At 57.5% G+C, this 20,902-nt stretch overlaps 1 protein-coding gene across 8 annotated transcripts in view; it reads left to right on the forward strand.

Annotated features, from left to right (window-relative positions):
- The window catches only part of PTPRU (protein tyrosine phosphatase receptor type U), a 79,762-nt gene that overhangs the window by 248 nt on the left and 58,612 nt on the right, over nucleotides 1-20,902 (forward strand). For 6 of the 8 annotated variants that reach the window (XM_053210275.1, XM_053210256.1, XM_053210257.1 and 3 more), the window contains exons 2-7: nucleotides 15,105-15,236; nucleotides 17,984-18,255; nucleotides 18,789-18,870; nucleotides 18,975-19,090; nucleotides 19,504-19,678; nucleotides 20,250-20,543. In XM_053210275.1, the coding sequence (XP_053066250.1) occupies nucleotides 15,105-15,236; nucleotides 17,984-18,255; nucleotides 18,789-18,870; nucleotides 18,975-19,090; nucleotides 19,504-19,678; nucleotides 20,250-20,543 (1,071 nt within the window). Of the gene's footprint in view, nucleotides 1-3,641; nucleotides 3,973-15,104; nucleotides 15,237-17,983; nucleotides 18,256-18,788; nucleotides 18,871-18,974; nucleotides 19,091-19,503; nucleotides 19,679-20,249; nucleotides 20,544-20,902 lie in introns of those variants that run through there. The other 2 variants (XM_053210271.1, XM_053210282.1) reach the window with 2 other exon arrangements.

The following is a 20,902-nucleotide window of genomic DNA, read 5'->3' on the forward strand; positions in this document are numbered from 1 at the left end:
CCCCGCGGAGCCCCCGGGGCCCGTGGCGTAGCTCTCAAGAAAGTGTAAGTGTTGGGTGACCGAACGTTCCCGAGCCTGCTCCTTGTGTGTGTCTGAGTGTTGGATGTGCGATCGGCTGCTCAGGGTCTTGTGTGCCTGCGAATGTTGTGTGTCCGTGAGTTATGTGTGCACGCGAAGGTGCTGTGTGTGTTGTGCGTCTACGAGTGTGTTCGGGTGAATGTTGTGTGCATCGAGGCATTGGGTGTGCGCTGAGTGTCTTGTGTGCCTGCCAGTGTGTAGTGTTTGTGCGGCCAAGTAGGTTGTGTGTGTGTGTGTCTGAGTTTGGTTGTGTGGCCGGAGTTGTATCTGCGAATGTGTTGCATTTGTTTGCATTTCGTGTGCCTTGGCAGAGAGTGCTGCCTCTCGTATGTCCACGAATGTGTTGTGTGTGTTATGCGTGTGACCGGGGGTGCTCTGTAGATCCTGCCCGCGTGTGGATCAGGGAACGCGTGTGTGGTGTGTGTGCTTGTGAGGTCCGTGTACGTGTGTGAAGGCGTGGGAACGGGTCCGGAACGTGTGTGTCCGTGCACTGTGTGCGCGATGTGTACGTGTGGGAGTGTCTGGGGTTGGTGGTGTGCGCCACCGGGGGTTGCGTGGGTCCGAGTGAATGCCAAGTGTGCCGGGAATGCGCGTGTAGGAGCGGGTCTGGAGCGGATGTGAGTGTGTGTGTCCGTGCGTGCTGGCTGCGTGTCCAGGAATGTTGCGAGTGTGGTGCGCGCCTGGGCGGTGGCCGAGTGTGTGCCCGGGGCCCGGGGCCGCTCGAGGGGGCGGTGTCAGGATGTGTGTGTGTGTGTGTGTGTGTGTGTGCGTGCGCGCGCGCGCGTGTGTGGCGTGCGGGCCCCGAACAAGTTGTCGCGGCTGCGCCCCCTTCGCCCCGGGGTCGGGCCGGGCCTGAGGCTCGCGAGGGAGGAAGGGGGCCCCGCGGCCGCCGACTCCGACATGTCGGGCTGTTTGTTGTTTCGCAAGTTCTGCGCGGCGCTGGCAGCCGGGCTGCTCCGAGGCGGCTCCGGGGCCGCGGGGCGCCCCGGCCGGTGGCGCTGAAGGGCCGGGCGCTGGAGGCCGTCGCCCGGGGCCGCGGGGCGCGCCGGGGCCGGCGGGCGGGCGCTCCTTTGGGGCTCGGCCGCGGCCGCACCGGGCCGGCCGTGGAGGGGGCGGCGCGCGGCGGCCGCTGTGGCCGGGCGGGGCTGCGACGTCCCGGCGCGGGCAGGGCCTGGCCCTCGGCCGCGGTACGGCGCCCCCTCCCGTGGCACGCGGGAGGCGCCGCGGACACCGGGGTCTCTCGGGACACTCCCCGGGTCGACTCCGCAACTTTGTGCGGCCTCCCCGCGGGCCGGGCCCGCGGTGTGTGTGTGTGTGTGTACGTGTGTGAGCGTGTGTCTCCGTGCTTCTAACTGCTGTGCGGTCGCGGGGGTCTCTGGGCGTGTGTGTGTGAGAGTGTATGTGTGTGTGTTCGCGTATTTGAATGTGTGTATCCGGGGCTTGTGTGTGTGTGTGTCCGCGTGTGCTGTGGACCGTGTGGATGGGGTGTCGGCTGTGTGCGTGTGTCTGACTACCTCCCCCTCCCCCCCCCCACCGCGCGCCTCCATATCCCTCCCTGGGGCCCGGGATTCCAGACTGTGGCCCTCTCCCGCGGAGTTGTGCCCGACACGTCCCCTGGGGCATCCCTTTCCCGCGGCCTCATCCTGTCAGCCACCGTTTGGGTGGCTCCAGCCCGGTACCCAGGGCGCTGAGTAACGGGGAGACGCCCCAGCAGAGATCAGAGCCAAGGCACGTGCCAGGCCACCTCGGCCCCAGGGAGACTCCTCCTGACCTCAGGCCTCGGAGAACTGGTCTCCCCGGGATCGAGTTCGGGCCTCTCCGGCGGAGCTCTTTTGGCTCCCGCAGTCGCTCTTGCCTTTGGCTCCTTCCGAGCTGGGGCCTGGCTTCCTCTACCCCCTCAACCCCTCCCCCACCCTGAGATCAAACCAGAGAGATACTACCGGCTCCCCCACCCCCTACCACTTTGCCTTGATTCCAAGAACCCTCCTGTGCCTTACCTCCTGCCAGCAGGGGGTTGGGGGTGGTCAGGAACTGAAGTTTGGGATGGGAGTGAGACCTTGAGCAAGTTACTTCCATTTGGGGAGTCTGTTTCCTCATCTGCCTTCCGGGCATCATAATAACGGTACTTGGTAGATCTGCCCTTGCCCCCCACCTAGGTAAAGTCAGCCCAGCTCCCTGAATGCCTCCTGAGTCCCTTGCCCCACCGAGGGTGGGTGTGTGATGTCTCCCAGTCATGCAAATCTGGCAATAATTTATTCCTCTGTGTTCTAGCTCATTTTGTCCTTTTGGTTGCTGGGGTTGTGGACAGCAGGAATGAGGGAGAGGCTGCCCGGTGGTTTCAGGTTGGGCAATAAAGGCTTGTCTGAGCAGCTGGCCCTTCTCCCTGGGGTGGGGGGAGGAGACTCGTCAGGAGGTGGTGAGTGTGGCCAGAGTGGGGGTGCTGAGCTCCTTGGCTGCCCCCTGCCCAGATCAAGTGTCAGCGAAAACTCAGGGTCGGCACCTGCTTGCTTGTGCTAAGCTAGGTGGCCATTTCATGCAGGGGCGGCTTAGCTAGAGTTGCTAGGGGTGCCTTGTGCCCCCCCTCCTCCCTCAGTCCCCTTCTGTCCTCTAAGCTGTACTTCCTCCCCAGAATTCTCTAATTCCACTTCTTCTCCTGGTGAACTCCTGCCTTTCCTTCAGGTCTCAGCTTAGATATCATCTCCTCCCTGAAGCCTTCCTTGGTTACTCCCTGTTCTAGCCCGGGAAGGGAGAGTGGGGGTTGATTCGATTGTTTCAAAGCATTGTAATTATTGTAATTACAGTTTATTGCTCCTTTGTCTCTTACAGACTGTGAGCTCTGTGAGGACGGAGACTGGGTATTTAGTATTTAGAATCCTTAGTGCCAGGTACAAGTCCTGGCCCACTGTTGCTGAATGAATAAATCTATGTTGTAAGAAAGAATGAGTGAGGTCCAGTGGGTCAAGTTCTGAGCTGGAGAAGCCAGACGGGGGCGCACTGACTCCATTGAAAGTAGAGATTAAAGAACTAGGTTTTCCCTCCAGGAATCTGGAAAATTCTGCCGGGGGATGGTGTTGTGTGTGAAAAGGCCACGTAGAGAGTCCTCTGGGAGCTGTGAGTTGGGGAGGTTGAGGCCCTGGCAGAGACTGAAGGGAGCGGTCTCCTGCCTGCCAGCCCCTCCCCCCAGCTTCCAGCCCAGTCTCCAAACCCACCCTCCCCCCCAGCAGCTGGCTGGGCCTGTCCAGCCCCCAGGCTCAGCCTTTGTGCCGGAGGCCTCGGCAGGTGGTGAGAAGCTTGGGGTCCCAACCGTCAGTTTGAGCTGAGCGTCTCTGGAGGAGGGAGGGCAGGCCCCGCATCAGGAGGGGGAGACTCCCTCAGTTCTCTGTCCCAGATCTAGGAGTGGGCAGATGGGGTCACAGCCGGTGTCTTGGCTGTTGGTGAGCTCCAGAGAAGGGAGGAGGGCTACTCCTGGTGGTAACCCCTGCAGGTGGGGTTGTGGGAGGCTGGCCCAGGTGTGTGCAGGTGTGATCCTGGCATCTGGGCAGTCAGAGTCGGGTGAGGGGTGTGTGTGTGTGTGTGTGTGTGTGTGTGTGTGTGATTGTATAATTGTAGCCTGGGGCACAGAACATATGTGTGGCTTGTCAGGCTGTCTAGCCATCTGGTTACCCTGTGTGGCAGGATCTGACTTTGGAAAAGAGAGGTGACCAGCTATTTGGATCCCTGGGGAGCCTGCTGCTAGGGGGTCTTGGTATCTAAGTGTCAGATTCCTGGAGTTTGGGTGCAGACCTCTTTGGGTGGGTGGTATCTCACTATCTAGGTGTGGGTATCTCAATACCAGAGTGTGGGAGGCTCAGAGCGTGCCAACCTAAGGATGTCCCAGTGTCTCTGCATCCAAAGGTGGGTATATCCAGGTGTCTGGGAGTCCTCAGGTTAATGGGTGTTCAAGGAAGGGGGTAACTACCTCTGTGTTGGGGTTGGGGGGCTGTCTCAGTACGTGGGCATCTGAGTGTTGGGTTCCCGAGTATCTGGATGTCAACGTGTGGGGGTATCTGTGCCCAGGAACAGGGTACCCATGCATTGGAGTATCTAGGTGTTTGTGAGTCTGGGTGTGGGGTGCCCTGTTGTAGGCGTGTCTGTACGTTTAGGTGTGTCTGTCTCCAGGAAAGGGGTGTGCATGTGTTGGGTAGGGAGTGTCCCGGTGACTGTGTGCAGCTGTGATCAGGGACTGAGGCTTGCCTCCCAATCTCCCTTCAGACCCCAAGGCCAGGAGCCTCTGGAGAAGGCTCCAGTGGTTCTGCTTCTTCATCGTTAGTCAGTCTACAGCTGACTTTCCAGAGAACTTCCTACAATAGAACTTCTGACAGTGATGGAAATGTTTTCTACCCGCACTTTGCAATACGGCGGCCGCTTCTTGGCACGTGGTTATTAAAGTTAAAGTGGCTAAAATTCACGAAAATAGAAAACCCATCCCTCGGCCACACTTGGCAGATCTCACATTCTCAAGAATCTTGCGTTTTGCGTGGCCACCAGCTCGGTGGGTGCAGATAGTGAACATTTCTATCAGAGCAGAAAGTTCTATGGACAGTGCTGTCCTGGAGGTGTGAGGCCTGGCCACCTCAGGGAGTGGAATTGGTCTGGCCGAACCACCACTCAGCAGCCATTGCAGAAGGTTTTGTTGAATTCGTGTTTGCTTCCTCCCAGCCCATCATTTCGTGCTGGACTGTTGAAGTAGCCCCCTTCTTGGTCTCCATTCTGCCATCAACTCCCCAGTGCTGCCGGCGCCTGTGACCTGAATGATCTCTAGCAGGCAGACATAGGAGGCTGCCACTCCCTTGCCCCAAGCTGAAGGGTCTCCAGCCTTTGTCCAGGGGACAAAACCCAAATCTATATGACGCAGACCCTGCTTTCTGGAATAGCTTCGTGTTTATGCCTCTCCTCCGCTGACCACATTTCTCCTTGTCCCCTTACGATCCAGGATCACCAGGCCAGTGCTGATCCCAGAACCTGCCGGGCCCTTTCACAGCCCTCTGCCTTTGCACAAGCTGTGCCTCCTGCAGGAAATGCCCTCCGTGCCCTTCTCACCTTGTGGGGGCCTGCTGACTTGCTCAGCCTCAGAGCCCAGCTCTGTCACTCCCCCAGTGAAGCCTTCCCGGACCCTATCCCTCTGCACAGTTTTTCAGATTTCTCCCTTAATGCACGTATGACCACATGCTGAGTTGTTCTCCATCTTCTTTGCCTACCAGGCCAGAAGCCCCCCGAGGGCTGGGCTGGGTCTTTGTCATTTTTTGTCCCCAGGACTTTGTATGTGGCTGGTGCCCACTCAGTGTTTGCATTGCGAAACCTTGGGTGTGCAGGGAAGGCTTGGAGCAGGTGGAGTGTGGAGCTGGGGCTCCTGAGGGCAGCCATGGATGGGGGCCAATGTGCCCTCTTGGCTTGCCCCAGACAGGGCGGCCACTGCCTGCAGAATGGCTGGGGGAGGACTCACGAGGTGGACAACGCAGAAGAGGCTGTTGCTGGCTGATTCCGGAAGTCTTGGGCACATTCCCAGGGTGCAGATCCCACAACCTAGTGGTGAATCAGAAGGGATGCGGAGAATGGGACTCAGAGGGTCCCTGAGACTGTGGAGTGGAGTATAGAAGCTGGGTGGAAGGACTGGGTTGGGGAAATTGCGGGAAGGGTGTGGTTGGGGATATTTGATGGTCAAGATCACAGTTGAGGGCAGAGTGACAGCTGGGACAATAGGGATGGAAGATGGCTATCCACGAAGATGTATCTGGGGGCTGGGGACAGCTGGGGCTGAGGGAACAGGTGGTAGGGGGACAGCTGAGAGTTGGGGGACAGATGGAAGACGGAGAGAACAGGAGGGCATGGGACAGTTGGGGGATAAGAGGCGACCACTGTGAGGTGTCAGAAACCTGCGTAGGGGCACCTGGGCGGCTCAGTCGGTTAAGCATCTGACCCTTGATTTCGGCTCAGGTCATGATCTCATGGTTTGTGAGTTCAAGCCCCGTGTCAGGCTCTGTGCTGACAGTGAGGAGCCTGCTTGGGATTCTCTGTCTCCCTCTCTCTGTCTCTGATCCTCTTCCCTGCTCTCTCTCTCTCTCTCTCTCTCTCTCTCTCTCTCAAAAAAATAAAAAAATAAAACTTAGGAAAAAAAAGAAACCTGTGCGGACAAGGGTAGGTGGGTCTTAGCTGAGTGGAGGTACGTGGCTCAGAATGCACGTACGTGTGTTTACGTGTATGTACGTGTCGTGCACGTGCATAAGTATGTGTTTTACCTAGAGTGTGGTTAAGAGCGCGGGTTCTGGGTTCTGATCCCAGCTCCCGCCATCACTAACTGTGTAATACTTGGGCAAGTTGCTTGACCTTTCTGGGCGTTTAGTGAGATCGGGATAATTATAGAACACGCCGCATGGAGTTGCCATGAGGATCTATTTTATCGACGTAGGTATATAGTTAGAACAGGGCCTGTCACATAGTAAGCACGGTGGAAGTGATAACGATTATTAAGCACGTGTGTGTGTGTGTGTGTGTGTGTGTGTGTGTGTGTGCAGGCATCCTGCGTGCTCAGAAAAGTTTGTTCCTGGCTTCTGATGAAGTCCAGAGGTATTGGCGGTAGGGGAGGGCGGGAGCGGCCAGCCAGGGGGGTTAGATCTGGCTCCTCTCTGACATCCTCCCCGCTGTTCATCCCACTTTCGGATCATCCTGCCACCAGAGCCCGGTCCAATAGGTCTCCCTCTCTGTCTCTGCCCTGCCCCACACTGTCCTGCCCTGGGCTGGGGGCCAGGCGATATGCTTTAATTGCCCAAAGGCTTTTCAGCAGAATCTGAATTCATTGTTTGCCTGCCAGCAGGCTGGGGCCTGCTCAGATACGAATACCTGGACAATGTGCTCAGTTCTGGCTGCCTGTCCCATGGGGAGCGATGGCTTCATCCTGTGCCCTTGGAGAGTCACTGGGGTGGAAGATGTGGGCGTGGGGGGGGGGCAGGGTGGAGGGAAGCCCACAGGGCAGACGGGGCCTCAGCCCCCAAACCATGGTTCAGACAGCCCAGGCTGGCGGAGCTAGAGGCACAGGGTTTTCCAGGAGTCGGCGCGTCCATGTTCTCCAGGGCATCACAGCACACACGACCTCTCTATAACACTTTGGTCGTGTGTCGCATCTTCGACTTACACTAACAACTGCACTACATCGTGGCTCTGGATATGTGCCTTCCGGCCATGTGTGTCTACCGTGCCGTTGCTGCCCGAACGCCGCCCCTCACGGCATCCCAGCCTCTCTTGGTGTTACCGCCGAGGAGTCTGCCGGCGGCCTTTGCCCCAGGTGTCTGTGGGCAGGCCCGGTTGAGCAACATCCTTGCCTCGGGCGTCCCCCCTGTGTGCGGGCCTCTGTCCCACCCCGCACACTGCTCGGGGAGTCTGGACTCACACTGCAGCTTGGAGCCGCTTTGTTGGGCTTTGGGACCGGCTTGGGTTTTTGCGGGTTAGCACCTTTGCCCAGGACCCCGCATACTGCACAGGGTTACAGCCCTGAGCCTCTGCCTGCACTACAGGTGCTCGCTGTTAGGTCGTGTGAACTCTGCCGGATCTCAGGACCCCAGGATCCTTGCGTTGAGTTCACTGTTCCGCACAGCATCTTCACGGCACTCCGTTTTTGCGCCTCTTTCCACCCCTGCCCTTGAGTCTACCCCTATCCTGCTCCTCAGGACTACGTCTGGCTTGTATCCCGGATTGGGCTCGCGTGCCCGGCAGTTCCTTCCGTGCCCCACCACACCCTCCGCATCCCCGTGTCTCTGTACTGTTGTGCATGCTGACGCCGGACACATGCTTTCAGCGAGAAGTCATGGAGCACCAGCTATGTACCTGGCCCCGTGCTAGTGTCTGGAGAGGGAGAAGAACCAGTAAAGCTTTTTTTTTTTTAAGTTTTTTTTTTAATGTTTATTTATTTTATTTTATTTAAAAAAATTGTTTAGGGGCGCCTGGGTGGCTCAGTGGGTGAAGCGTCCGACGTCAGCCCGGGTCACGATCTCGCGGTCCGTGAGTTCGAGCCCCGCGTCGGGCTCTGGGCGGACGGCTCAGAGCCTGGAGCCTGCTTCCGATTCTGTGTCTCCCTCTCTCTCTCTGCCCCTCCCCCGTTCATGCTCTGTCTCTCTCTGTCTCAAAAATAAATAAAACGTTAAAAAAAAATAAATTGTTTAATGCTTATTTATTATTATTGAGAGACAGAGCATGAGCAGGGGAGGGGCAGAGAGAGGAGGAGACACAGAATCCGAAGCAGGCTCCAGGCTCCGAGCTGTCAGCACAGAGCCCGACGCGGGGCTCGAACTCACGAACCGGGAGATCATGACCCGAGCTGACGTCGGACGCTTCACCGACTGAGCCATCCAGGTGCTCCAGTGTTTATTTTTGAGAGAGAGAGACAGAGACAGGGTGCAAGCAGGGGAGGGGCAGAGAGAGAGAGGGAGACACAGAATCCCAAGCAGGCTCCAGGCTCCAAGCTGTGAGCCCGGAGCCCTATGCGGCACTTGAGCTCCTGAACCGAGAGATCGTGACCTGAGCCGAAGTCGGATGCTTAACCGACCGAGCCACCCAGGTGCCCCCTGAACCAGTAAGGCTTGAACTCGGCACCTTGGCATTCCTCCGTGCCCCTGTCGTGTAGCACCGAGCGCCAGCCCAGGGTACTCCTAGAGGTGCTGCGCTGGTGTGCCGGGCCTCCGTGCAGTCCTGGGTCATGCCCGCGATGGGTTGTGGCACCTCTACGCTGCATCGTGGCCCTGGCCAGCTCTGCCACGCTGTGCCGGGTGTCAGTACTGGGGTCTATGCACACCGTGGGCTCTGCTCCCCCGTGTTGTGTAACTGTATTCTGCCTCTGTACAGTGTGGAGCTGCTGCATTGAGCTCTCAACACATCACACTGTGGCACGCCGTAGCCCTCTGTCTCCACGGACCTTTATAAAGTACAGATTTTTACACGGCACGGGTTTGTGCGTGGCCCTCTGCCTCCCTGCTCTGCTGCACTGTGTTTTATGTGACACAGAGTGTCCACACGGCGGGGGGGTCTGTGTACTCTTTGCCCCCCATCCCCCTGCATAGCACAGCCCCTCATTCAGCCCTTGGCCTCTGTCTGGAGTTGGGCCAAGCCCTGTGCCTTCCCCTTAGAGCGCCAACATGGCAGCCTTACCGTTCTCCTCAGGATTTGTGGTGCATATTGGTCCGGGAGATGGGGAGTGCTTCTGGCCTAAGTTTCCCTGGTCTAGTTGGCTTCCTTCTATCCTCAGTGGAAGTGGAAGGATGTTGGCCTTGCTGGGGTCTGTGTTGGCTCCTGTGGGGGGGTGGGGTACCAGCTCAGTCTTTTCTCTCTGTGGTCCTGCCCAGGGTGATCTTCCTAGTTCCAGCCATGCTGAATCCTGGGTGATTAGAAGGTAGTCACCCCTGCCCTTAATTAATTACTCATCAGTTATTCCGGGCTCTGAAGAACAGCTCCAGGGAACCCTGGGCTGAAGTCTGGGTGTGTTGATCTGGGCAGGTAAAGCAGTGAAATGGGCTGGACTGGGTCTCTGAGATGAAGTCATGGTCCTTGAGCCTGGGCGGGGTTGGTTGGGGTGAGACTAGTTGGGATCATGGGGTCAATAAGTCCAGCCACTGTTGGCCATCTGCTATACACAGGATTTCGGGGGGTGGGGTTCGAAGGTGTGAGAGACAGTCTCTGACCCTAGGGAAGGAGGAGGGGGGGTGGTTAGATGGGCCTGACGTGGAGTTGTAGTTGGGGTGGAGAACATAGGACAGGGCCAGGTTGGACAAGAATGTCCAGGGGTGAGGCCAGTGTCGGTCGCAGGGTTGGGTTAGGCTACCTAAAATAGAGATGTGGCTTCGGATGGTGAAATAGAACAGTGCTGTTATTGGGGTTGTATCTGGTTTCCCCAGGCCAGGGTTGGGGCTATGCCTGTGGTTGGGTATGATCCCAGCCCCTAAACTTATAGTCTGTTGGGGGAGGTTCTGTTTCTCCTGGGGCCACCCTTGGGAACTGAATGCTCTATTGACAAATCAGAGAACAAAAATCTCATGGCAAACAAACTCTATTTACCTAGGGTCCTTCAGAAAATACTGTGGCTGGCAGCCACAATTGGCACAGAGCACCACTCCCTGTCTGGTGGGGAGAAAAGTCTGGTGCTCACACATGCACACACACATGCACACATGTGCACAACTCCCCTCTACCCCACCACATATATTCATCTCCTCTGTAGGTCCATGCTTATCCCTGAGTGTGGTCATAGATCTCCACACGCGAATGTACACCCACACACCCACACCTTCACAGCATGCCGCCTGGGGGACCCACACTTGGGAGACTCATGCTTACCCTCACTCACATACCTCTGCCCCACAGTCTCTCTCTGCCCTCAAATTATTCTTGCTCATGGGCATACTCACACAAATGAGACCAGCATTCTAGAGGTCGATGTGGCCTTAGAGGTCACCTGGGTCCCCATTCTCATTTTGTAAGTGAGGAAGCCGAGGTTCAGAGGGGGCAAGTCACCTGCCACAGGTCACACAGGGAATTAGACGCTCAGCAGCTATTAGATCCAGGTCTCCTGCCTCCCAGCTGCGTGCTCACAAGTCAGTACCAGGCTGTCACTCTCACAGCCACACACACACACGCACGCACGCACACACACACACTCGCGCACACACACACGTCTGCATATGGAGACACATGCAAACGGAGACGAGGAGGCCCTCATGCCGGGGAGACCCCCTTCCCACACCCTGACTTTCTGCAGAGGTTGTGTTGCCCCTTCCATCGCCCCATCCATAGCCCAGCCGGATGTGGATAAGCCATCCTCCTGCCTTCCCAAATTGTGGCTGACGGTTGCTGAGGCAACCGCCTGCCAGATTGGGGAGATTAGCTGAGGAATGTAGCTGGGCCAGTTTGAGCTGAGGCTGGGGGAACCGGTGGGGGTCCTGGGTTGATTTAGCCCACCCTCTCTGGGAGGCCAGGGCAGAGATGGGTTCCCCCTTGTGGGGTCTGGTTTTCTCCCTACCCCAGCCTGGCTGAGACTGGGTCCCCGAGGCTTGCACTAGGCATGAGGAGGGGGGAGTGTGGGGCTGTGTGTGTGCGTATGTGTGTGTGTGTGTGTGTGTGTGTGTGTGTGTGTTGTGTATCTCTCTGGGTGTGACTAGAGTATGTGCTGTTTGCATCTAGGATGGGGACCTCAGTTCCTGACATCTGACTGTGGCTTGTCCCTCCTGATTTTGTGGTGCCCTCCGGAGAACCCACCCACCCTCCTAGTTTAGAGGATTTGTCACTGTCTCATCTGAAGCCTGCTCAAACACCTATTCTGGCTTCCCAACTCCAACTTCTTGCCCAGACGCCTAAGGCCCTGCCTCCCTGATCTGGCCTCAGTCTTCCTTTTTCCAGCCTCCTTTCCCATCGCTTTGGCCAGTCTGCGCTCCCCTTTATGCTCTGGACTGTGTGTTTACTCCCTGCCCTCCTTCGCCTCAGAGGCCCATCTACCCACTATCTCTACTGGCCAGAATGACACCCATCTTTCCACGCTCTGCTCAGATGCACCCACCTCCAGAAAATCTTTCCCCTGGATCCCCTTCGTGGCCTTGGCCCTCCTCTGCTTTGTCTTATTCCGTCAGCCCCACTCAGACTGGGAGGTCCCTGAAGCCAGGGCAGGATCTTAATTATCCTTATGCCTCTACTAGTGTCAGGCTGAGACCTGCTTTATACTGTCAGTGAGCAAATTTCCTGTGAATGGAACTGAATTAACACATGTGGCCAGCGGAATACCAGGGCCTTATTTTGTCTGGACCTAGTCTCCTTGAATAAGTAAGTGGCTTAAATTCTAGCTTCTGGGACTTAGAATGTGGCCTTAGAATGGCCACCTCATCTCTCTGAGTCTCAGTTTCCATCTGTAGAGCAGGAATAATAATAGTACCTCCTTATGAATTCCTATGAAGTTTCATGGGTGTAGGTGGCCATGGCGGAACGTGGCAGTCCCCTCACGGTGGTGTTCGTGTGTGTGTGCACGTCTGCGGCCACTGTCTGTGTTGATGGAGTCAAGAGGGATTCCCTGCTACCATTCTTGCTCTGAACCCAAAGTCTGATCTAGTTTTTCTCCCCCCACCCCACCCCAGGCCAGTAGCCTCCTCTAGCAGCAGCTGGGACTTAGCTCTGGGGCCCTTGAACCATCCAGACTGGAGGTGATAGGTTTTTCCTTAGGACCTGGGAGGCCTGATTGTTCCCACCCCAGGGGGAGCCAGGGAGAATGTGAGGATGTGGCTCTCATTGAGGAGCCTGGACCCAGAGATGTTATCCTCTAAGTGCCATTGTTGGAATTGGCCTGGCCCCAGAGGCACCGCGTGGGGGGGGGGGGGGGTGGACCTGGACCAGGGACAGTGAGTCATTCTGCCTAAGGGGACACTGTGGAGGGGGAAGGTCAGCTAGGGTGACCTCCCTGCCTGAGGCCAATTGTAGGAGTCATTTGGCAGAGGTCAGGGGACACTCTGGCTGGCGTTAGCTGGTCTGGGGTCAGTCAGACAATCTGGTGGTCATTCTGGATAAAGTCAGATGGTCTGGATGGTGTTGGGGTCACTCTGGCTGAGGTCGTTCTGTCTGGGGTGGGGGGGGCGGTCACTGACCTGGGTCAGTCTGGGAGTTACTCTGGCTAAGGTTACATGGTCTTGAGGGTCCATCTGACTAGGTTGGTCAGTCTGGGAGTCCTGACAGCTCACGTGGCCTGGCTTGGGATGGACCGGGGATGGGGGTGGGGGGGCGCCAAGGAGCTGGCACTCCCAGGCTTGCCTCAGGGCCATGGATGAGATATCCTTGGGCAGCTGCCTTATAAAGGAATAGGAAGGGCCTGAGCTCCATCCAGGCTCTAGATCCTGGGCTTCCCTTTCTGGCCATCCCTCTGCCTTAGGGAGGCCTTGGCTAAGAACCTCAGGAGCAGACTGTAGACTCAGCTCAGGCTGAATGAAGTCAGCTCTCCCCTCCTTCAGGAAGCCCTCTTTGACCAACCCTACTGTCCATGGCCTCCCTCTGTGCTGTGCTGTGGGTCATTTTCTCGAGGGAGAGTTGAGGCCTTCTCAGCACAGATTGGGTTAAAACTTACCTCCCACGGGCCACAGGGCATGATGCTGACCAGAGCTTTTCGCACAAAGAGGCAAAGAGCATTTGGAAGGGTCCTGCACTAGCTCTGGAGAGAGGCTTCTGTAATTTCATCCCCTCCACTCAGTGCCAGCCTCATGCCCACATCTCATTGTTTTACACCCCGATGGGGTGCAAGAAGAGGAACGGGGGACCCCCAACAAGGGCGAGCCCCCTTTGTGCCCAGCTCTGCCGGGCATGTTTCCAAATGCTACTGCACGTGATCTGTGTGCCAACCTAGAGAAGTCCCCTGCAGCAGGTGAAACAGCAGAGCCCCCGAGAGTGAAGTCACTCCTGTGGGGCAGATGCCCGCCGTGCCTGGCACATGGCCCTCACCCCCTAGTTTCTCTTCCTTCCTCTTCTTGAGCCTGGGAAGAACCCGGCTGTGCTCCTTCTCATAGTAAAGGAAACGTGGGCTCTGGTATCTGACTGCCGCGGGTTCAAGTCCCGCTTCTGTCTGTTGCTCGTGTAGGCTCAAGTGGCACCCGTGAAGGGCCACCATTTCCTGAGCGCTTGCACGCGCTAGGCGTCATGGTCAGTGGACTCCCGCATTGCATCCTCAACAACCACACACGCAGATGCGGAAACTGAGGCTCAGAAAGAAGTGACTTGCCCATGGTCGCACAGCTTGACAAATTACAGAGTCAAGATTCAATCCCACGTCTGTCTCATGGCAAAGCCCACCCACATAACCACCGTGTTGTACTGTGGATGGAGCCCTTCATCCCCCGGGGCCTCGGTCACCTCATCCATCAGGTGGGGAGAAGTACCAGCGGCTGGTACATAACCCACACAGGGTCTGGCCTCACCACTTGCCCACGCATTTTCCTGGCTCCCCAATGCCTTGGACGGCCTGTGACGGGGCTGCAAGCACCCAGCTCTGGGAGTGACTGCAGGAACCAGTTTGCTGTTAACTTCTCCAACTGGTGGTGTTCTCACATTTATTCGGTGCCCGGCTTAGGGCTCCGATGAGCTACTAAGATACGTGGACCTCATTACCAGGCAAAGGACTCACATCTGTTTCTACCCCGCCTTCTTCCCTCCTTCCTCTTCTCCTCGTGTAAATATTGGGTCCGAATCACGGGAACTTGCTTCTCTAGTCATCCGCGTGCCCCGTCCACACATGACTGTGACTTCGCGTGTCCCAGGCCTGCAGGCAGAGACCGGAGCGGGGCGACTGGGCAATGACCGAATCCCCTAAACTCACCTGTCAAGCAGGAACAATAGGGGTCCCGGTCTCAGGAGGTGAGGCCTAAATGAGATGCCACCCTGAGAGCCATTAGCGCTGCACCGGGCTTGCCTGAGATGATCAGTGGCCATTGTTATTTTTAAGGAGATACCATCAGGGCTGGCTTAGTGCATTCCTGAGCCCGCCAGTCCTGGGACCCACTGTCTGTCCTTTACGTGAAGATGGGGGGGCGGGCAGGGAGTGGGACACTGAGTAGGAGTTAGGAGAGGAGATCTCCGTTCAGACCCCAGCTCTGTTACTACCTGGCTGTGTGGCCTTAAGGAAGGCCTTCGTTTCCTCATCTGTAAAATGGGGATAATTCTAGACCTGACCTCATGAGCTGTGAGGCTCTAATGTTGTAGTGATAATGTTAACTAGTTTTCCCTGAGGAGGATCTTTGGTGGGTGGTTGTGCAGTGTGTGGTCCTGGGAGTGGGCAGTGTGGGGACGTCCCAGTATTGGGTGGAGACAGTGAAAAGAGGGAAAGGGTTGGAGGAGGGAGCAGTGAGGGGAGGCCTAGGAGAGGGAGGGGAGGAGGGTGGGCCTGGGTGGGCAGGGCAGTGAGGGGCACCTGGAGGGGAGCCCCAGGAGCCTTCCTGGCCAGCAGTGGTGCCCTAGCCAGGGCTAACCAGGCCCTGCCCTCACAGCCGGCTGCACCTTCGAAGAGGCGAGTGACCCAGCAGTGCCCTGCGAGTACAGCCAGGCCCAGTACGACGACTTCCAGTGGGACCAAGTGCAGATCCACCCTGGTACCCGGGCTCCTGCAGACCTGCCACACGGTGAGCCTACTCTCAACTCCCATTCCCCCTGGTCTCCTTCTAGTTCTAGCCACCCGCTGTGCGACCGTGGGCACATTCCTTAACCTCTCTGGGCCTCGTTTGCTTTTGCATCTGTAAGGACATACGTCGGACCGTGCATGTGGCGCTCTGTGCATGCTGTCCAATTGTGTGTATCGGGTAGTTTTGCCTGTAAAATGGGTGCAGGTTCAAGCAATCAAAGACCCTTATAGGTGCTAAGTTAAAACCCACTTCCCATTACTCCCCCTGCAGCTTGGCTTCCATCAGGTTGTCCTAAGTCTTCCACCGCCAGGGAGGCCCTCTCCTCCCTGGGAGCCTCTGAATCCTGGTCTCCCAAGACTTGAAGATGTTGATGCTGATGGAGCAGTAACACTGGGGGCTGGATGTTACAAGACCTTCCTTCCTCTGCCCCTTCTTCCTGGAAGTCCCAGATCCTTCCCAGCTTCTACCTTGCTCTGCCCCATTTCAGGATGAGGCATTTATGGCATCGTGGGCACTGGACCGGGGGTCAGGAGACTAATTACATGGATTGTAGTGCTGGCCTCCTACTCTGATGAGGGCCCCTGCTATCCTGGCTCCAGAATCATGAAGACTGGGCTTCAAATCCTGGCCTCGTCACTTTACCAGCTGTGTGACTTTGGGCGAGTCACTTAATGTCTCCGAGCTTCCGTCTTCTTAACTGTGAAGTGAAGAGCACAATAATCCATTTCACAGGGTTATTAGATAATGCCTACAAGGTATATAGCATGGGAGTGGCATGTAGGGGTTCAGTGAATGGTTAGTTGCTATTGTTGGAGGTATTTGAGGGGGCCCTCTGCACGGCGTACAGAATTAACTGGGAATTCAGAACAGGATAAGAGAGGTGGAGGCCAGCCTATGAACTTTATTAGTGATAAAGGCTGGGTTAGAAGACATAGCATAGGGTGAGAACGAGATGGGCTTGCTGAGGGAACTCCAGAAGTAGACAGCCTAAGGACCCCCCTCCCCTTCGCCCTGTCATAGTAGCAGACCAGGCCCTTTGCTACTCCACTTACAACATGGCTGCAATTGCACTGGCCCTCGAGAGTTCGGGTAGGTGCAGCAAAGGGTCTCAGTGGTGAGGCCAGGACTTGAAGCCACCAGAGAGGCCTTCCGCAACCTGGCATGGGCGGCCATTCAGCCCCGTCTCCTCCTGCTCACCTTGCCCCCTGGAGGCCTCCCTGCCTCCCCTTTCTGTGCCTTTGCTCACACAGCACCCTCCCTGGGGCATTCCTCTCTCCTTTGCAGGAACGGCTCTCAGCCCTTGGTTTGACCTCTGTGCTAGTGGGTATCAGAGTCTGACCTGTGTGACTGTGATCTGTCAAAGTGCCCACCACGGCAGGGACCCAGTGCGGGCTCTGCCTCTCTCTCTCACACCCGTAGGGACATGCCCAGTGAGAAAGGGGAGAGAGACATTTAGCATTTCGTGTGGGCCTTGTGCTGGATCCTGAGGCCGCAGTGGTCAGCGAGAGGGCCACCGTCTCTGCCCTCTCAGGGCACACATTCTAGGGAAGGGAGTTGGGGGTGGAGGGAGAAGGAAGGAGGGAGATTCAGAGACAGGGGAAGGAAGAGCCACAGGAATGAAGGGAGGACATGAAGAAGGAGAGGGATGCAGAGTGGGGAAAAACTAGGGAAGAAGAGAGGAGAGAGAGGGGCAGAGGAGTGGGCCAAGAGGCACTGTTGGGGGCCAGGATGTGCCCCTTTCTGGGTGCGGACAGGGACTTGGGAGTTCTGTTTACTATCCCACTGGGACTGATCCAGGAGCCGCCTTCACAGGCCCCTGGCTTGCAGAGATGAATGAGATCCCCTCCAGTGGAGTCCCTGGGGAGCCCTCCCAGAGCAGGGAGCCTCGTGGTTTGGGATCTGAATGAGCTTGTTTTGGCTGGCAGCCAAGCCCGGGAGGAGGCGGTGCTGGGTGGCTGTGGGCACCCCCTTGGCAGCTGCTGGGGCCTTCTCCCCACAAAAGGGAAGCCATAATCCCCTAGCTGGATCCCGGAGGAGTCCAGTCCCTCCCACCCTGCCAGGCCCCCTCCACCCCCTGCCAGTACACAGCCCAGATCTGGGGAAGGAGATTGCTGCCTTTCTCCAGGTTGGAAGAGATTTGTATCCCAGGCGTTTAGACCCAGGGTGGGGGCTGGAAGGGAAGTTAGAGTCCTTTTATTCAATCTCTGTTCTACACACTCATTCAGCTTGGGTTCAGCCCTATGCTGGAGACACAGTGGAGCCTCCGAGGCATCACAGGCTGGTGGGGAGACAGACACTTTATTAATGATCCAAGGGCCAGGAGAGAAGCCTATAGAGGGACAGGGAGGGAAGACTTCAGAAAAGGTAGCCTTTGAAGGCCTGTCATGTGCCAGACTCTCGACTCCTAGATGAATGACCTAGTTAGTTAGTCCCTGCCTCCAAGGGCAGCTCAGCACATGGGGAAAGTCGTAGATCAGCATGAGCTTGGACTGTGATCGTAGGTGGTGAGGGACCATAAAGGGTTTGGAGAGAGTCAGTTTTGTGTGTTTTTTGCTCTCTCCTCTGGGAAACAGATGCAGGGAGGTGAAGGGACTCAGCGTAGCGAGTCAGAGCTGGGACGAGAACTCAAAACCCTTGATTCCTAGTGGGTCCAAATGCCTGAACTCCTTTGTTTCTGTCCCCCTCCTTTGCCCACCTGACCTTGGTCCTCCCCAAGCCTCCTCAGCTCCTGCCTCTTCCCTTTCTAGGCTCCTACTTGATGGTCAATGCTTCCCAGCATGCTCCAGGCCAACGGGCCCATGTCATCTTCCAGAGCCTGAGTGAGAATGATACCCACTGTGTGCAGTTCAGCTACTTTCTGTACAGCCGGGATGGGCACAGTCCGGGCACCTTGGGCATCTACGTGCGTGTCAATGGGGGTCCCCTGGGCAGTGCCGTCTGGAATATGACTGGATCACATGGTCGTCAGTGGCACCAGGCTGAGCTGGCTGTCAGCACCTTCTGGCCCAATGAATATCAGGTAGGCTGGGTTTGGTCTGTGGTCAGCCTGTGCTTAGGGGAGCAGGTAGAGAGGTGTCAGCCCGAGGTCAGAGTAAGCAAGTGACCGAGGTTGGAATTAGTCTGTGTTCAGCATCAGGAGTCAATATGTGGTCAAGGTCAGGGGTCAGTCTGTGGTCAGCATCAGGCTATTCAGTGCTGCTATGGTTTGGGTTCAGCATCAGAGATCATTGTCAACAGAAATGGTCTGTGGCTGGGGTCAAGGGTGAGTTGGCACAGTGCTGACCTGGAAATCCTGTCTGCTGGGAAAAGTTTTCCTGCTTGAAGGTAACTGTCCAGAACTGGGAGAGAACCTCTGGCCTTGACCTTGTTAGCTCTGGCTGCTGACACACCTTCCCACAACTAGCTGGCTTGGTAGGGAAGGCCGTTGTGAGTTGGGCTGACCTCTGCTGGTTGAGGAGCATGGGACCGGAGCAGAGCTAAAAGGGGTCTCTTGTGGGCACCTCCCCAGGTAGGGCTGGAGGGATATGACAGGGAACCTCCCGCCTCCCCCAGGTGCTGTTTGAGGCCCTCATCTCCCCAGACCGCAGGGGCTACATGGGCCTAGATGACATCCTGCTTCTCAGCTACCCCTGCGGTGAGTCCCAGCCCACTGGGGTGCAGGGTGAGGGGTGCGGGTGGCCACGGCTCCTGACTGTGGCGGGCATCGGCCCAGCTCACACTGTGGCTCTATTCCCGCAGCGAAGGCCCCGCACTTCTCCCGACTGGGCGATGTGGAGGTCAACGCTGGCCAGAACGCCTCCTTCCAGTGCATGGCAGCGGGCAGAGCAGCAGAGGCAGAGCGCTTTCTCCTGCAGGTGAGGGGGTGCAGGGACCTTAGCCAGGGTGGGGGGAAACTTCTTCTGGGACCTGGGTCCCTTGCGGGGTGTGGAGTCGTTCCTTCCTTTTCCAGCACCCATACTCATGCATCCCTGCTCTCACCTAGGCTCTGCTCTGCCCTCTTGGGTCCTCTTATACCCCCAGGATAGAGGGTGACTCCAGGATCCCCCAACCACTCTCCATCGGAGGTAGAGACCGTGTTCCCTTAATCAGCTTCTCATCCCGCGCCTTCCTGTGATGGAGCTGATTCCAGGAACCCCATAAGTCCCCTGTGTACTAGGGACGGCTAAATGGGGCCAGGACATGTACTACTTCCCTCGCCCGGGTCAGAGCGAGATTGGGACCCTCCCTCCCCAGCGCTCCTGACATTGTCGACCTTACCCCTGCGCAGCGGCAGAGCGGGGCGCTGGTGCCCGCGGCCAGCGTGCGGCACATCAGCCACCGGCGCTTCCTGGCGACCTTCCTGCTGGCCTCCGTGAGCCGCTCGGAGCAGGACCTGTATCGTTGCGTGTCCCAGGCCCCGCGCGGCGCGGGCGTCTCGAACTTCGCAGAGCTCATCGTCAAGGGTCAGTGCGTGCGGGCGCTCTCCCGGGGTGGGACCTGCACCATCTGAAGGGCGGGGCCAGGCGAGGGGGCGGGGTCTGGTCTAGGGGCGTGGCCTGTAGAAAGGTGGGGCCGTGGGGGGAAGTCTGGGAGTCGGGTCTGTCGAGGGGGGCAGTTTCTCTCCAGGGAGGAGGTCCGCTCCAGGGGGCGGGGTGTGACTGAGAAGCAGGCAGGCGGGGAGAGCCAGGCCAGACGTGAGCCACGCAGGCGGGTCAGGCTGTGGGGATCCGGGGTTGATCCGACGGGGTTGCGGTCAGCTCCTGAACGCTAGTCTTTGGGGATTCAGAGGGGAGTGAGGGACAGGGTGTAGGCTTAAGGATGAGGGCGGGGACAGCCTTTGGAGCGGACACCCCTTAAGGCCTGGGGATTTAGTGGGCACGAGCGAGGAAGTCTAGTCGAGGGTCTGGGCGTTTGATCAGGGCCCCTGGGAAGACAGGGAGGGTCACTGGGGACTTGGGTGTGCTGGGATCCCGAGTTGAGGGCAGGGTCTCACAGCGCATCGTTCGGCTCCACCTCTTCCTCACGGCCTCGCAGAGCCCCCCACCCCCATCGCGCCGCCGCAGCTGCTGCGCGCGGGTCCCACCTACCTCATCATCCAGCTCAACACCAACTCCATCATTGGCGACGGGCCGATCGTGCGCAAGGAGATTGAGTACCGCATGTCCCGCGGCCCATGGGCGGAGGTGCACGCCGTCAGCCTGCAGACCTACAAGCTGTGGCACCTTGACCCCGACACGGAGTACGAGATCAGTGTGCTGCTCACGCGCCCAGGTGATGGCGGCACCGGCCGCCCTGGGCCACCCCTCATCAGCCGCACCAAGTGCGCAGGTGGGTGCCTCCCGGCCCAACTCCCTCCTCCGGACACCCGGGTATGGGCTCAGGGCTACCGTGGGAGGGACCAAGGGGATACATTCTGAGAGGTAATATGGTCAGCACCTGTGCTTCTAAAACTTTCTAAAAGGTTATTTCCCCCTAGTCCTTGTTTTGGTAAAGATAACGATAGCTAAGAGTTTGTGCCTGACGCTATACGTATGTCTATGAACACACACACACACACACACACACACACACACACACACACAGTCAGACGCACACACACGCACAGTGATTTAAAACTCACAACACTGATCTAGGTACTCTTGTCAAACCCATTCTACAGATGAGGTGTCTGAAGTACAGAGATGTTA

Source organism: Acinonyx jubatus, chromosome C1 (genome assembly GCF_027475565.1).
Source record: "Acinonyx jubatus isolate Ajub_Pintada_27869175 chromosome C1, VMU_Ajub_asm_v1.0, whole genome shotgun sequence".
Classification (NCBI taxonomy): Eukaryota; Metazoa; Chordata; class Mammalia; order Carnivora; family Felidae; genus Acinonyx; species Acinonyx jubatus.